Here is a 15,595-nt window from a genome sequence, read left to right as displayed (position 1 = left end):
AAGTCCCCGTTGATTAGTGCAAATAAGTTAACTGCCGTTGATTAAATTTGTGCCTGATTGAGTAAAATTGCTATAACACCCTATCAGGGCGGCGCGAGCTAAACCAACTTCAACCCAATTTATTAACATCAATATAAAACAATTTGGCTTCATTTAGTTCAGGGCGACTTCACGGGCACTCACACCACACTGCGTCCAGGACGGTCCGCGTTAAATGACTTTAATCAACTCAACTAACCAAAATCATTCTTTAGTTAGCCAATTTATATTTGTAGCGAGGAAGTTTGTCGCGTGTTGGGGCAGCCAATGAGATCGGTTTAGTTGCGTTTGTCTCGTTCTAGAGCGACATATGAGCTGCGCGTTGAGCGAGGGAAACGCTTTGCTGCCTCTATGACCGACCCTTTTGCTCGGGTGCTTTTTGAAATCAATGTAGTTTCCGCTTACGGCGTTTTATGTTCCAGAAAGCAGGCGGCCAATGAGAGGCGAGGGCGTTGCTCGCACAGCCTTTCATGAACGCGGTGTTTCAGGTGCACTATAATGTACCTTTGAGTGGACCCTTTCCCTTAAAAATCTGGGATGATGGGGAGATGAGGGCGGTCGCGTGGCGCTGTGGGAGCATGTGGGTAGGCAAATATAATGCTTCCATCCCGCATTAGATTCGTATCGCTGAGAGTCAATCAATCTACCACTTTTAAGTGTAGGGTAGTTTTTGATATTAGGTAGATAGGTACCTTACCAGTACCTACCCATTCTCCCAAGAACGTAGATCATTTTACTGACATCAACGATTTCTGAGTATGTTCCTACCATTGTTGTATCCAAGTTGGCGTGTTTTTGGTTTCATCCTTTGAAGATATTGTTATAAATAAACACAAAACAACACTCTTTCGAATTATCTCTCAAAAATAATTAATTTGGTGCCTTCCCATCAAACTTTGGTATATTTTTTAATCTGGTGGATTTTACATAAATTACCCACAGCGTACCAATGGACATTGACTTCGTGTTTGAATAAAACGATGGGACTTTAGCTAGTGGGCATGTTATCTATTGGTATCTATTGGCCGCACGATTTTTTTTCCATATTCAATAGGTATTTAAACCTTTAAAAACCTACACCTCTGTAAAAGGGTGTAAATAATTAATCAAAGCTTTTAATTTTTTTATTATTTCAAAATGTTTTTTTTAAATAAGCACATTGATTTTTAAATGGTAGGTATAGGTAGATACACTATGAACGGCTCAGAAACTAAAAAGAAAAAAATATTTATAAGTTACGTAGGTACCTACCTACCTACACGGAGAAAACCTAATAATATGAAATATTGTTTATTTATTAAAAATCAGGTCAAATTACTCGTTTTCTTGTTAAAAATTGGATAAATGATTTGAAAAATTTCATAACCAACCATCAGTAGATACGGCACGAATATGTTATGAGGAAGTCGGAACACGTGTTCTTCAGAATAATAACATTTTCTCATTTATTATTTTTATTCGAACAAGGGCACCTGCGTAAACATGTTGTTAGATATATTCTGAATTACTAATATTTAATTGGGAAATGATATGATGTATCTTGATAAAAAAAGCCGCATTCATTCGTAAATCAACTTGAAACGGATGATTCGGAAAGCTAAATATTTTTATACTTATAAAGAAGACACGAAGGTTACATGTGTATTTCTTTAGATGTAATTTTACCTCACACTGAGAAGATAAACTTCATCATCCCTGCAGCAATTCATTATTCCAGATAGGTAGATAGGTACGTCCTAAACGTTGATAAAAAACATCACTTTATCCAAATGTCAAGTAGCAATATTAAATGAAAACTTACTCACCTTATATTTTAAAGGTAATTCAATCCTATATTTTTATTTGTGTTATCCATTTTCACACTCCATCCATAAAACATTTTCAAAAACAACTTCCACAAACACTTTATTTTTATAATCTTCTATCATATTCACACGTGTCACTAAAAACACTTCACAAAAAATAATGTCAGTTGGCACGCACTTCCCGCCAATTTGCAAAAAACATTAAATAACGAAACTGGATAAAAAAATATTTTTGTTAGGTGCCCACGTAGGTACTTTGGATTAAGTTTTGTGGAAAAATAATTTCACGAAATAAACGCAGTAAGTTTGAACGCAGCCGCGCGCAGTTTTCCAATTTTCAAACGCTTTAAAAATGGCGTCGGTTTTCCTGCGATTTTCCCGCGCGCACATCTGTCAGAGCTTGACGTACGAATGCAGGACAATAAACACGGCCAGAAGCCGGCCGCCGCGAACCTTAATTAGAAATCATCAACTGTAAACAGTGGGAATTATTATTAATAATAAAAAAGGAGTTTCGATTTACCAATAATGGCTTAAGTGGTCGAATAACGGAGTAGATTGGACAAATGGGATAGATTGGTGGCACTGTTGGATGGGATGGATGTCGGTGTGGGCAATGGGTAGCACTTGGAAGTAGGTACTACTGCTTACAGCTAGAGTACCGCTCCCGAGGGGCTACATTGTTACTTTGGGACCATAATATGCCATTTTAATACTAATAATTAGTAATAATTGTACAAATTGTTAATGCCCTAGATTGATTGACATCAAACGGCATGTATCGGTGGAGAAATGAGGTTCTTCGAACAAACACTTCCCACGGAGATGATTTAGATAGGATATAGAAAACTTTTTTTAGAAAAAAAAGATGAGAACTTTTTATATTATTATATACGATTGTGAGTGAGACTATTGCATCCCTAATAGAGTTATGTTGTGAGGCTAAAGGTTATGGGAAGGAAAAGGAGATGGAGAAGAGGAAGGTGGGGAACACCTGGCTATTCAGATCTGGTCACCAAACATGGGCAAAGCCATTTCAAGCAACGTTTCAATTCTGAATGGTGGTCTTACACCAATGTGATACTGAGAGAAGATAATATGTTCCACTCTGATATATACCTATATATTTTTTCTTTCCTTTATTCGTAAAATATATTTGTATACAGTTTTTTACATGTTTTTCGACTACCCACTAGATACATGTCCGTATTATGGTAGTCGAAATTTGTATATAATTAAATAAATGTAAAACATGTTTATTTGTTAATATATTATTTTGTTAAATGCAATGTATACAAATAGGTAATACTTTAACTGGTTTTCTAGTTAAGTAGATTTCACAAGAATAAACAAACCGTATTGCAAATTGTTAAATGGGCAAATGAACAAATGACTTTACTTGTTGATATAATGAAAATAAAGATAAATTAATTAATTACTTTAAAAAGAAATTTTAAACAGAATTTAAATTTTAAAAAAAGAATAATAAAGCAAATGAACTTAATTTTGTGATGTCAGGCATTCTTTACAATAGTTCCTTCCCTTCATAAATAACCAATTCTGAATATATAATATTTGGTACATGATCACATACAGGAAAGGAGTTGAAGTAGGTGAATCTTGTAAAAATAAAAATAAATTAGGATAACAACTAAAATTAATAGATAATGTTAGGGACACAAGAAATAAAAATAAGAATAATCGCATCAGCGTAATATAAGGTTTTTGTTGAAAGTTAATTTAGAGATAAAATTTTTACTCGAGAAATATGAAGGAGATATGTCATGGAGAAATGCGAAATATATTCGTAATTTACAAAAAGTTTATCAGGAAATACACCTATATTATAAAGATGTCACCTGTGACAGGTTAAAAACATTTTTTTTTTAAACCTTATTGTTAGACCTAAAAGCAACACGCTATGATTCAGAATATATCTTAACACGAGTTCACGTAGTTGGCCATGTCATTTATAAGAACACGTGTTTGGATTTCCTCATAACATATTCGTGCTTTACGGGTAGTTTTTTGTCATTTTTTTCAAATCATTATAGGCCTCCGGTCCCGTTTTTAACAGGAAATGATTAATCTAACCAGATTTACTAAATTAACAATATTTCATAACAGTAAGTTTTCTCCGTGTACGACATGCCTAATCTGCAGAATTAATTTTAGACGAATGAAATAAAAAAATTCATAATGTTTTAGTCTATAAAATTTTCGACACAGCACATCACAAGTAGTCCCTGTCCCGTACAGTCCAATTTAAGCACGTCCTTAATACGGCTAATGAAGCTAAACAAGAGACAATCAGCCCGTTCATTACTTCATTAGGTCTTGGTATAACAGGGGATGCGCGGCTTCACTAAACTCACTCAGACTCCTGACTCCGGACTCTGGAGACAAACGAGACGAAGAAGTCTTATACTGCATCATAAGCCCAGTCACATTCTGATACGTTTTATTGTAATAGGTGAAAGGTCTCGTACATCAGAATGTGACTTTTGAAATTTACCCGCAACCTTTTTGCTTATGACAGCAGTAAACATCGGTGGTGACAATTCATATTTTTTGGTTATTATTATCAAAATTCCTTTTTTATGGACGGATAAAAACCTTTTTTTCATTTTTTATTAACGACTGGACCGGTTTCATCAAATGACGGGCGTTTTCATACTACAATTTAAACTAAATTTATGGTATAGATTTTGTCCGGATACTCGTAGAACAAGCGGGAATCTGGTGAATCAACATCAATTTTTGAGGTTAATATCAGCTGTTTTGTCTTTTAAATTGCGCCCATGTAAAAAAATATGATATAAAACATTGGTAATTAATTAAGAATCTCTTCAAATTATTCTTAATCCGGTTCAAAACGGGATTGCAGGCCTTTAACGAATGTATTGACAGGTTTCCTAATAAACTTTTAGTAAAAGCGAATGTGTTATCGCGATGTCGAAACACGTATTTTCGCGTCGTCATTTTATATTATCAGGACAAATGAATGTACTCAAATTTTAATTGAAAACGGATTTAATAAATCAGTAATACATACTCATTTTTTCTCCTTGCCGAAGCGTGTACCCTGCTTCAAAAGTTTAAAAAAAAAAACAAATACAATAACGAAATGCACAGATCGAAACAAGGGTTTATTAAGGTACTCTATGTGATACGGATTCACCAGTTTAATAATATACTATCGACTATATCAGGAATAAACTTTATTCGCTCTATACGTTTATTAGATATTCGACAAATTTACACAAAAACTATCTTAACTCATATGTTTAAAAATAAAACACATCCATTTTAGGAAAATACCCAAAATATTGTAAACACGAGGCACAAAACCAAAGAACTCATACAAAAACCTAAAATAAACACAACATTTGATCAAAGAAATTTCAAATACATTGTGTCTAAAATATACAATAACCTACTTGAAAAAACAAGAAAATCGAATAATATTAACAAATACAAAATCCTGATCAAACAATGGATCATCGAAAAAGGTCGTGCAATAATTAGTGACCTCACCCAAATATAATCCTCTATCTCATTATTGTTACCACTACCTATCAACCTGAAAATTTTTGTCAAATATTTTTGCTTTATTGAAAAATATACTTTATTTTAATATTATAAAATATTAGTATCTAAACTAGTCTGTCTCGGCACAGGATTTCCTAGTGAGACAGGCAAAGCCAAAAAAAAATATGTAAACCTTTTTATATAGATGCACATAATAAAATAAATAAAAAATATACAATATTGCACATTTATAAGGAATTTCGTTTTGTTGTTGGCGGAGCGGCTGCACATTTAAATATATCACTAATGGGAAATGGTTACATTGTATTAGGATGCCTAAATCTATGTTTTTTTATTATTTAGGTAACATTATTTTTGGCAGCTTTATTTTTCACAATTAAACAGGTGATAAACACACCAAAAGAGGTATTCAAATGTAAGCCACAAAAGAAAATATAACAATCAAGGTGTTCCGCAAGGGTCGGTATAAGGCCCAATTTTACGAGTACTCATAATTTACATAAATGGTATAATTTAAATCATAAAACATAGCAAAATATGTTTTTTCTTATTTTTTATTTTATTTTAAATGCAAATTTACAGTTATACATAACCAATAATAAATATACATTTTATTTTATTTTGTTAAGTAAAAATCGCGTTTTTGAACTGTTGAATATTTAATTGGAAAATGGTTCCATGATAAATCAACACATCGGCAGTTCAACACACCTTTAAAAAGTGATATAAAGTCTTTAGAAACGATGAAAAAAAAACCTATCCTAACCTAACCTAACCTACTTAACCCAGTTAATAAAGTTTTTGTCATCACTTTCCACGACTTTATATAACTTTTTAAAGATGTGAAGAGAATATACGAGTATTACGAAAACGCGAATGGTAGCAGAAGTCGGTAACGCCCGAGGAAGACATGGCACGATCAAATGAATCAGATACTTGAGTCAGCCCATGTCAAAAGTCAGAATAATAGAAGAGTATGTATGAATCTGAATGAGGCAAGTAGTGTGTACTAAAAAAATGCAAAAGTTCCCAAGGAAACTTTGCCGTATTGAGTGACCAGATATCAGTAGACAAGTACCTACTCCCCAACCTTCATCGCCCCATCTCTTTCCCATCCCACCCACTACCTTCAACCTCACAACATACTTAAGTATCACAATCATTATGAATCCAGAGTTTCACTCACTTCCAATCGAAGATACCTTTATTTGGGTTTACGCAAGCACCTGCAATTTAATTATTATTATTATTTTAATGAAGTTGATAAACGCCTCCATCTTGAAAGCTCAATAACCTTCTTCGATGTCATTTTAATAACGTTTGACAATCGCATAAAATATCAATCGATTTTCAGGGCTGGGATTTTAATAAATAATAATCACTAGTTAGGTTGTTACATACTCTCCAATTGAAATAACAAAAAAACTAAAGAAAGCATTTTTTGCAGTGGCGTACGTTGATCTATGACCAAAGGTGTAGTTTTTAAAGTTCAGATATGAATTTATTGTGGATTGAATATTTGTAAATTTATTGACGTCTTTCGCTGATTGCTAAATGAGTACGGCTTTTTTTTATCAAGATACTGTTACAATGTGACTAAATGACCATGAATATATCTGAACACGTGTTCAACGCAGGTGGCCTAGTCCGAATAATGGATGAGATGCGAAAATAATATTATTTTGAAGAACAGGTGTTCCGACTACCTCATAATATATTTGTTCTTTACCGATAGTTTGTTATGAAATTGACAAATCATTCTTTATAGTTCGCTTTACCAGGAAAACGAATAATTTAACTAGATTTCTAATAAATTAACATTATTTCATATCACTAAGTTTTCCGTATACCAAACTCGTAAAAAAAATGTTTTTATCAGAAATGTCTCACCCTTCTATTATCATGCAATTCTTTTTACCGTCCGTTTTTCTTAGGGTAAGCACAAAGATATTTCTAATATCTTTGGGTAAGCATGACGGCACGCCACTGTTTAATGTTTTTTTTTAATGGGAATGTGGCACAAGAGACCCAACTGCTTCTAACCGTCTAGAGCCAGTGAAACTATGGCATCCCCAATTGGGGTATGTTGCGAGGCTGAAGGTAGCGGGGAGAGGAAAGAGATGGAGTAGAGGAAAGTGGGGGAGTGCCTTGCTATTTAGATCTGATCACGAAACACGGCTAAAGCCATTTCAAGCAATGTTTCAATTCTGAATGGTGGTCTTACACCAGAGCGATACTGAGAGTATCTTCCACTCTGCGGAACGTGCCGTAAGTATTCATACATTATTTTTAAAGAATCAATTGGGGTGGGCGGCGGGAAGCAACTGCTTAGTACAACTATGTCGATGACCTCCAACCTCCGACTAACTAAAATAACTAATACCGATATTAAACTGTAATGATCAAATAATGGGACGAAAATATTCGAGAAATAATCTGTTCAAAGATACACATAATACACTTACCTCAATGGACAGATCTAGTTTTTCGAAGTACAGGGTTTTCCAATAAGAGGTGTTATTTTGATATTCAATCGTAAAAGATCAATGGTTTCGTTGCTTCTGTGGCACGTAGCGCCGTCTCGTTGAAAGTCAACGTTGTCCAGATCAATACCATCCAATTCCGGCCATAAAAAATCATTAATCATCTCTCGATAGCGCAATCCATTCACCGTAACTGTTGCTCCAGCCTCATTTTAGAAAAAGTAAGGTGTAATGACTCCGCCGGACCATAAACCGCACCAAACAGTCACAATTTGAGGATAGAGAGGCTTTTCAACAATAACTCTTGGGTTTTCCGAGCCCCAGATGCGACAATTTTGCTTGTTGACGAAGCCACCGAGGTGGAAATGGGCCTCATCACTCAAGATGATTTGCATTTGATTTACTCAAGTGAATTTTAATAATTTTAATGCGTTGTTGAAGCGTGTATCATTCCATTTTTATTAATGGCGTAGTTTCTACTTGTAAAATGTCAAAAATGACAGCTTCAAAAGTAACATCTACCGAAATAGCGGGCTATTCAAAATAACACCTCTTATTGGAAAATCCTGTATTATAAGTCATATAATATTGTAATATTGATATTGATATTTCAAAAATCCAAAAATATCTTTCCGCCAAGTACTTCCCCACCTTTTTAATCTCCCTCCTTTCCTCACTACCCTCCGCCTGGCAAAATACCTTGATTGGGGATGCCGTAGTCTCACTGGCTCCAGACGGTTAGGAGCAGTTGGGACTTATACTGTTTCACATAAAAACCAAAAAAATGCAATGCTATCGCCAAATCAACGTTAAAAAATGACAAAAAATTTATACCTATAGCTATTAAAGTTCCTTAGAATGTGATGAGGAATAATTTCCTTTTGAGAATTACCAATTATTTCTGAACACCGTTTGATATTAGAGTGGAAAATATTCACTTCAACCGGATTAGATATATATATTACCTTTCAACTAGTTATCATCTTGGTGCTGTCATTTAAAATCATTTAATTAAACTGTCGCAAATGTAAAATTTGTGTGTAGGACGTAGGTACGTTCCGTTTCCGTTTGAAGGTGGTGGCCGTTTTGATTTTTTCAAATGCAAATCTTCGTGTTTATTTGTATTTTATTATCTGCATTTTTTCAATAATATTCGATAATAGGGTAAACCACCCAATCATTGGCACTCCACCAATTTATTGGCATGCTCTAGTTTTTTAAGAAAATTAAGATTTTTTGTAGCCAGATCTTATATTTTTTAGTAGAAATTAAACAGTAGTATCATTTATTACTCAACTGGCAACACACGTTTTAATTTTTTTCAAACATGGCGGCGCATTTACCATCTGTTTTACAAGCCGGGAGCTGTGCGACAAAAACAATCAAAATATTCGTTTTTTACTAAGGTAAGAGCTATCATAATCTTTTAAAAATTGCAAATCTATTTTGTTTTTCTTATACCTAATCATTTTGTTTTATTATTGAATATATTAACTCCCTTTTTAAAACATTATTTTATAATTTAACCGCCAACTTTTAGTTATTTGTGGGGTGCCAACATTTGGTATGCGTAAAATCGGTTTATCCATTTTATTGGCACACATGCCAATAAAAGGGCATTTAAAATAATTTTAGTTTATTAAAAATTATACCTTGTTTGTCTCAAAATTGAGTTTAAATTGCATTGAAAATATTTTCTAACGTTTTGGACACACCAATCCAAAAGTTGGCCCACTGCCAATTATATAAAATCCATTTATTGGCACGGGTGTCAAACATTGGGTAAAAACGTGCCAATAAAAATATTGTCTTTTCAGCCACTTTCAAAATGAAGCCTAGTCAGAAGAAGTCTAGAGAAAAAAATAGTAAAAAATGTTTTAAACGGAAAATTTATACAGAAGAGAACCTACAAAAAGCTCTCCACGAAATATCAAAAGGCATGAGCAAAAAACTTGCTGCAAAAACCTTCAGCGTACCACGGTCTACTATACAATTCAGATTGAAACATCCTGATCATCGCTCTAAGCCCGGTCCGTCCACAATTTTAATTGACGAAGAAAAACAGCTTTTTGTTGACTGGATAAAAATCAGTAGCAAAAAAGGGTTTCCAAAGAGGAAAGAAGATTTGATAAAGAGTGTTTCAGACTTTATCAATAAATCGGGGAGAGGCAGCAGTTTTAAGAATGGTGAGAAGTGGTTTAAATTGTTTTTAGCTAGACATCCAACAGTTACATTTCGAACACCAGAAGCCGTAACAGCTGCCAGCTCCACAGTCTCTGCATCTGATGTAAGAGGCTGGTTTGAACAAATAAGGATTTACATGACTGAAAATAGCTACTATAACATCTTAGCAGACCCATCAAGAGTATTCAATGGCGATGAAACGAATTTTGTTCTATGTCCAAAAACAGGTATTGTTTTAAGCTCTAAGGGAGAAAAAAACGTTTACGAAATTGACCACGCCCAAGCCAAAACTTCACTAACCGTCATGTTTACTTTTGGTGCAGATGGTCAAGTTACTCCGCCAATGGTAATTTTTCCATATAAAAGATTACCTGGAGAGATAACTTCTAAGATTCCTGAAGATTGGGGCGTGGGCTTAAGTGACAACGGATGGATGAATTCTGATGTATTTTTTGAGTATATCAAAAACGTTTTACATCCTCACCTCGTAAAAACTGGCACACAATTCCCTGTAGTTCTTTTTGTAGATGGCCACAAATCGCACTTGACGTATGCTACCAGTGAATTATGTACTAATTTAGGTATAATTCTCATAGCGTTATACCCTAACTGCACTAGGCTCCTTCAACCTGCAGACGTCACCGCATTTAAACTATTCAAAACACAATGGCAGAAAACTGTCCTAGAATGGCGAAGAAATAATCCATCTCAAGCGTTAACGAAAACTCAATTTGTGCCATTACTTAAAGATACTATAGTAAAAAGTCTTAACCCGTCAACAATTATAAATGGTTTTAGAGCAACTGGACTTTTTCCTTTTAATGAAGATGCAGTGGACTATTCCAACTGGACTTTTTCCTTTTGATGAAGATGCAGTGGACTAGGAACTTCAAATAAAAATAACATTACCATAGCTCAACTCAAGCATGTAACAGACAATCGGGTGCTCACCAAAGATTACTTTATGAAGTTGTTGGGAGAAAGTGCAATACATAAAATTGATAAAAGAGAATTGAGGCCAGAGGAGTCAAGTGAGTGTTTATTGAAAATCTGGAATTTCTTTACCACGTCTCAAAATGATTTGCAGAATAGCTCAAGATTAGACACAGAGCGTCAGAATGACAATATAGGGAATTTTGATATTGAAAATATGGAGATAATTATCAATAACTCTCCAAACAAAAATGTTGCTGAGCAAAGTTTCGATTTTGTTTCACAAGATGTTGAGGAAATAGTCCAATGCTCTGAATTAAATTATTTTATAGAAGATACATCAACCCTACAAGAACCTATTCCAGAAACAGTTAGCCAGCAACCACACAATCATCTTTCACCCACTCAACAAGCATTCAATCAGCCAGAATCCATAGAGCAAGTATCCTCCCAAAAAGCCTCTACTTCCTTACAGCATGCTTCGATCTTACAGCCATTATTCACTTACGTACCAAGCAACAAACTACCATCCACACAACAAACATTTGTTCAACAAACATCTATCTACGAGGCGTTCGTTAGCAGTCAGCAGCAATCATCAATATATTCAACTCCCCAAAAACCGTCTATCAGAGTAACTGGAGATGTCAAAATAGGTGCAGATCAAAATAATTTTATGCAACTGAAAGTACCACTGGTTAAGGAAGATAATATATTAAAATTACAAGATATTTTGGTACTTCCTAAAACGCCACAAAGAAAAGGGATAAAAAATACCAAGAAGACGCCTTTTGTACTAACATCTGCCAAATGGAAAGCTCAGGAAAATGAAAAAAATAAAATTTAAGAAGATATAGCAGAAGGTGTTAAAAAGAGAAAAGAAGAAAGAGAACAAAAGAAATTGGAAAAAGAGAAACAAATGGTAAAGAAAAACAAAAAAACAAACTAAAGCCAAAGACAACGTGTCTAAAATTTTGTTTTCGGAAGATTTCTATAAACTTGACAATGGCAAATTGGAAGCTGTACTTAAAAATAATAACAAAGAAAACCAAAAAGCAAGTAATAGCAAAAATTACAGTGCTGCTGAGATAGAAAAAATGTTGACTGAGGATTCAGATGACTAACGTGACTTGAGAATTACTTATGATCTTAATCAATTAGATTGTGATTTAATTAAATATAATTAAGGAAGTTAAATAGTCTTAAGCTAAAATTGTTCTATTTTTTGTTCAAGCCTAGGTAAAAGGCTTTTTTGGTTTTGTTTTAATACTTTATGGAAAGTTTATTTAACTATAAGCGTTTCAACTGATATGGTATGTTCCCATACAAATAAATGTTACTTTTCTTAACAAAGGATTTTATTTTGTTTATTTCTATCATGAATTATCTTAAAATAGGTACCAACATAGACGATGTATAATACATTTTAAAACCCCTACATAAGACCTAGCAGCTATTTTTCAGTCTCGGGAGAACAGTGACAATAATAGGTAATAATCACTGCCAATGAAAGGTTTGGCTATGCCAGCAACTGGTATTTGAGGTATTTTTTTAAAAGGTCACTATATTGAAGAAAACGATATAATATTCTGCAGAGATTAGAAGACCAATATAATTTATTTTATTTTATTTTTTATTTTTTTTTATTGTACAACAGAACATTTGTTCCAGTTACAGTACAATTTTACAAACAGTATAATTTTATATCATATCAGCATTTGGGTAAGTGACTCTTCAATAATTGTTTTAGGTCGTTTAAAGAACAGTCATTTACATCCAAATTCTTTGCTAGTTCGTTCAACAGCACCACTCTCCTCGTCATGCTATGCTTTGCCAGGACGTCGGTTTTGCCTTTTGGTACTCTAAATAAGTCATGGTATCGACTTCGGCTGTAGTGGTCTGGTACATATAAATCATAGCATCCCAAGAGGAATGGGCTATCAATAAAATTGTTCCAAATTTTGAAAGATATAGTGGCTAGGCTTGCTTTCCGCCTAGTTTCCAGACTCGCAGAATTGGTTTCCTCAAGTAAGTCGATATGGTGCATGAACCTGGGATAGGTTCCATGCGTCCGCATATAGACATACCTGAGGAATTTCTTCTGGATTTACTCTATCATTTCAATGTACTTCTGGTGGTACGGTGCCCAAACATCGCTCGCATACTCCAGCTTGCTTCTCAGTATGCCATCGATCAATGCTAACATAGCATCTTGGTTATTGAACTGCTTGCATGTCCTAATGACGAACCCAAGAAGTTTGTAGCAAGACTGAGTGAGCTGCGATATATGGCCAGAGAATTTCAGTTCGGGATCAAAGACGACACCGAGATCCTTTACGGAATTTACACGTGATAGTGTTTCGCCCTTTATCTTATAATTGTAAAGTATAGTGTTTAAAGAGCGAGTGTAAGACATAGTGACACATTTTTTGTATTGAAATCTAATTTGTTTATCAACGACCATTCAGATAGTGCATCCAGATCAGCTTGCATTTTAAGACAGTCTTGTTGGGAGCTTATTTCCATTAGAATTTTAAGGTCATCTGCAAACAGTAGACATTTACTATTCTTAACATAGTTTTGGATGTCATTTATTAGTATTAGAAACAACAGCGGTCCGAGGTTAGACCCTTGAGGAATTCCAGATTTCGCTGAGAATTTTTTTGAATTATGTCCATTTACCGAAACAAATTGTTTTCTGGATTTTAAATATGATGAGAAAAAGTTTAGTGTTGGTAGGTCGAAGCCTAGTTTAAACATTTTCCTCAGTAAGATATCATGGTTAACACGGTCAAATACTTTGGCAAAGTCGGTGTAAACTACATCTGTTTGGTGCCTTGAGTCTAAACCGGTGGCTACCAATCTCGAGAAAGTAAGCAGATTTGTGACTGTTGATTTCTTTGGAAGGAAACCGTGTTGATTTTCTCCAATGAATGGCGTAATCTGGAGACTTAATTTGTCACAAATCATTTTTTCAAATAGTTTTGGTAGCACTGATAATACGGCTACCGGTCTGTAGTTTTTGACGTCTGTCTTGTCACCAGCCTTGAAAATGGGACTGACTCGGGTCAGTTTCCATATCTGGGGGAAAGTAGAAGTCAAAATACTGGTATCAAATATATGACAAAGAGCTTCACTTATCGTTGGCGCTATGCTAATGATAGTACTGGAAGGGATTCCATCCGGCCCTGTAGCCTTGTCAGTCTTCAGTTTACGGATATAAGCTTCTACCTCTGTCGGGTTCGTTAATCTTAGGGAAATGTTACCTACGTTCCATGGGACCTCTGTTCGCGTAAAATCTGTACTAAGATTAGGGGTTTCACTATCATACACAGATTGAAAGTAGTCTGCAAATTTCTGACAGATAGATTCTGAGTCCGTTATAAATTTGTCTCCACTATTCAGGCCGTTATGTGACCTGGAGTTAGCTTTCTGTGATTTTATAAAATCCCAGAAGCATTTGACATTGTCTTTAATCCCGTCCTGAATTCTGTTTAAATATTGTCGTTTAGTTATGACAATATCTTTTTTGAGCTCGGATCGCATCGCAGAAAACAATAAGTAGTCTGATTGCTTTTTGTGTACTCTATATTTTCTGCGATGCGCTTCCTTGATTTTTATTTTGTCAATAATTGATTTTGTGAACCATACCGGGTAGGTTGCACTCACATTTATTGACTTCTTAATTGGAACACATAAATCAAAAACACTTGTTAAAACATTATAAAAATACTCTACCGCAACATCAACAGAATGTATACTTTTAAGAAATTTCCAGTCAAAATGTGACAGAATGTTTTGACACAGTTCTATATTAGCACGTTTAAAGTTATATTGCGAGTAGCAGTTGATATTGTGTGTAGACGAGGCGGGGCGGGCGCGGGCGCGGTGATGTTTGTGGCCGTTGCTATGTGATGGTGCGGCTCGCGATAGACGCGCCGCGACGGCCAGTGTTGGATGATGATGGTCTTCCTTGACTAGCGGCTCTTCGCTTCTAGTCACTTCACACAGGGACAAGTTACTTAGGACGAGGTCCAGGATATTGTCATAACTGTTTAATACTTCACTGTGCTTATAATGCTTTTCGCTTTGTTATATATTTTGTATAACAAAGCGAACTTTGTTTTATATTTTTACATGCAAATTTTACCGGTTTTGTGAAGTAGCTGCTTAAAGTGCCAATAATTGGGTGGTTTACCCTACATGTGGAATTATATTAGTCTACATTATAACCATAAATAATCCACTCACTAGATTCATAACTTCGGGCTTGTTGTATGAAACAAATTGGTCCTAAAAAACCATAGATATGCCAATACATAGACAGTAAAATTCTCATTCGGAGCCTTCTTATTATACTATACACCAATGATTTATTCCATAGACTTTCAGAGTTTTGATTGGTGGTTATAGTTAGGCAATTATATGATGTCACAATATTTCGGTTCAAATTTTTGATCGGAGTTATACCACGCTGTATTACCTGCCTGAAGAAAATTTGAAAAAAGAAAGGTCATTGAAATGACAGTTTCTTTGGATAAATTGTATAATTTCTTATATGAAATTGGAAAAATTATATATTCAAGTACCTTGTTACAA

At 34.6% G+C, this 15,595-nt stretch overlaps 1 protein-coding gene across 1 annotated transcript; it reads left to right on the top strand.

Moving 5' to 3' along the window:
- Window positions 1-9,168: 9,168 nt before the first annotated feature.
- On the top strand, window positions 9,169-14,911 carry LOC149411159 (uncharacterized). Its single transcript, XM_089647646.1, has 2 exons — window positions 9,169-10,777; window positions 14,860-14,911. Exons 1-2 carry the CDS (start codon window positions 9,708-9,710, stop codon window positions 14,909-14,911), a joined length of 1,122 nt encoding a protein of 373 aa, XP_089503772.1. The 5' UTR covers window positions 9,169-9,707.
- Window positions 14,912-15,595: the final 684 nt, after the last annotated feature.

This window comes from Hesperophylax consimilis, chromosome 26 (assembly GCF_061612785.1).
Source record: "Hesperophylax consimilis isolate HC1 chromosome 26, BYU_Hcon_1.0, whole genome shotgun sequence".
In the NCBI taxonomy this organism is placed as follows: Eukaryota; Metazoa; Arthropoda; class Insecta; order Trichoptera; family Limnephilidae; genus Hesperophylax; species Hesperophylax consimilis.
This window is presented reverse-complemented; position numbering and strand designations above follow the sequence as displayed.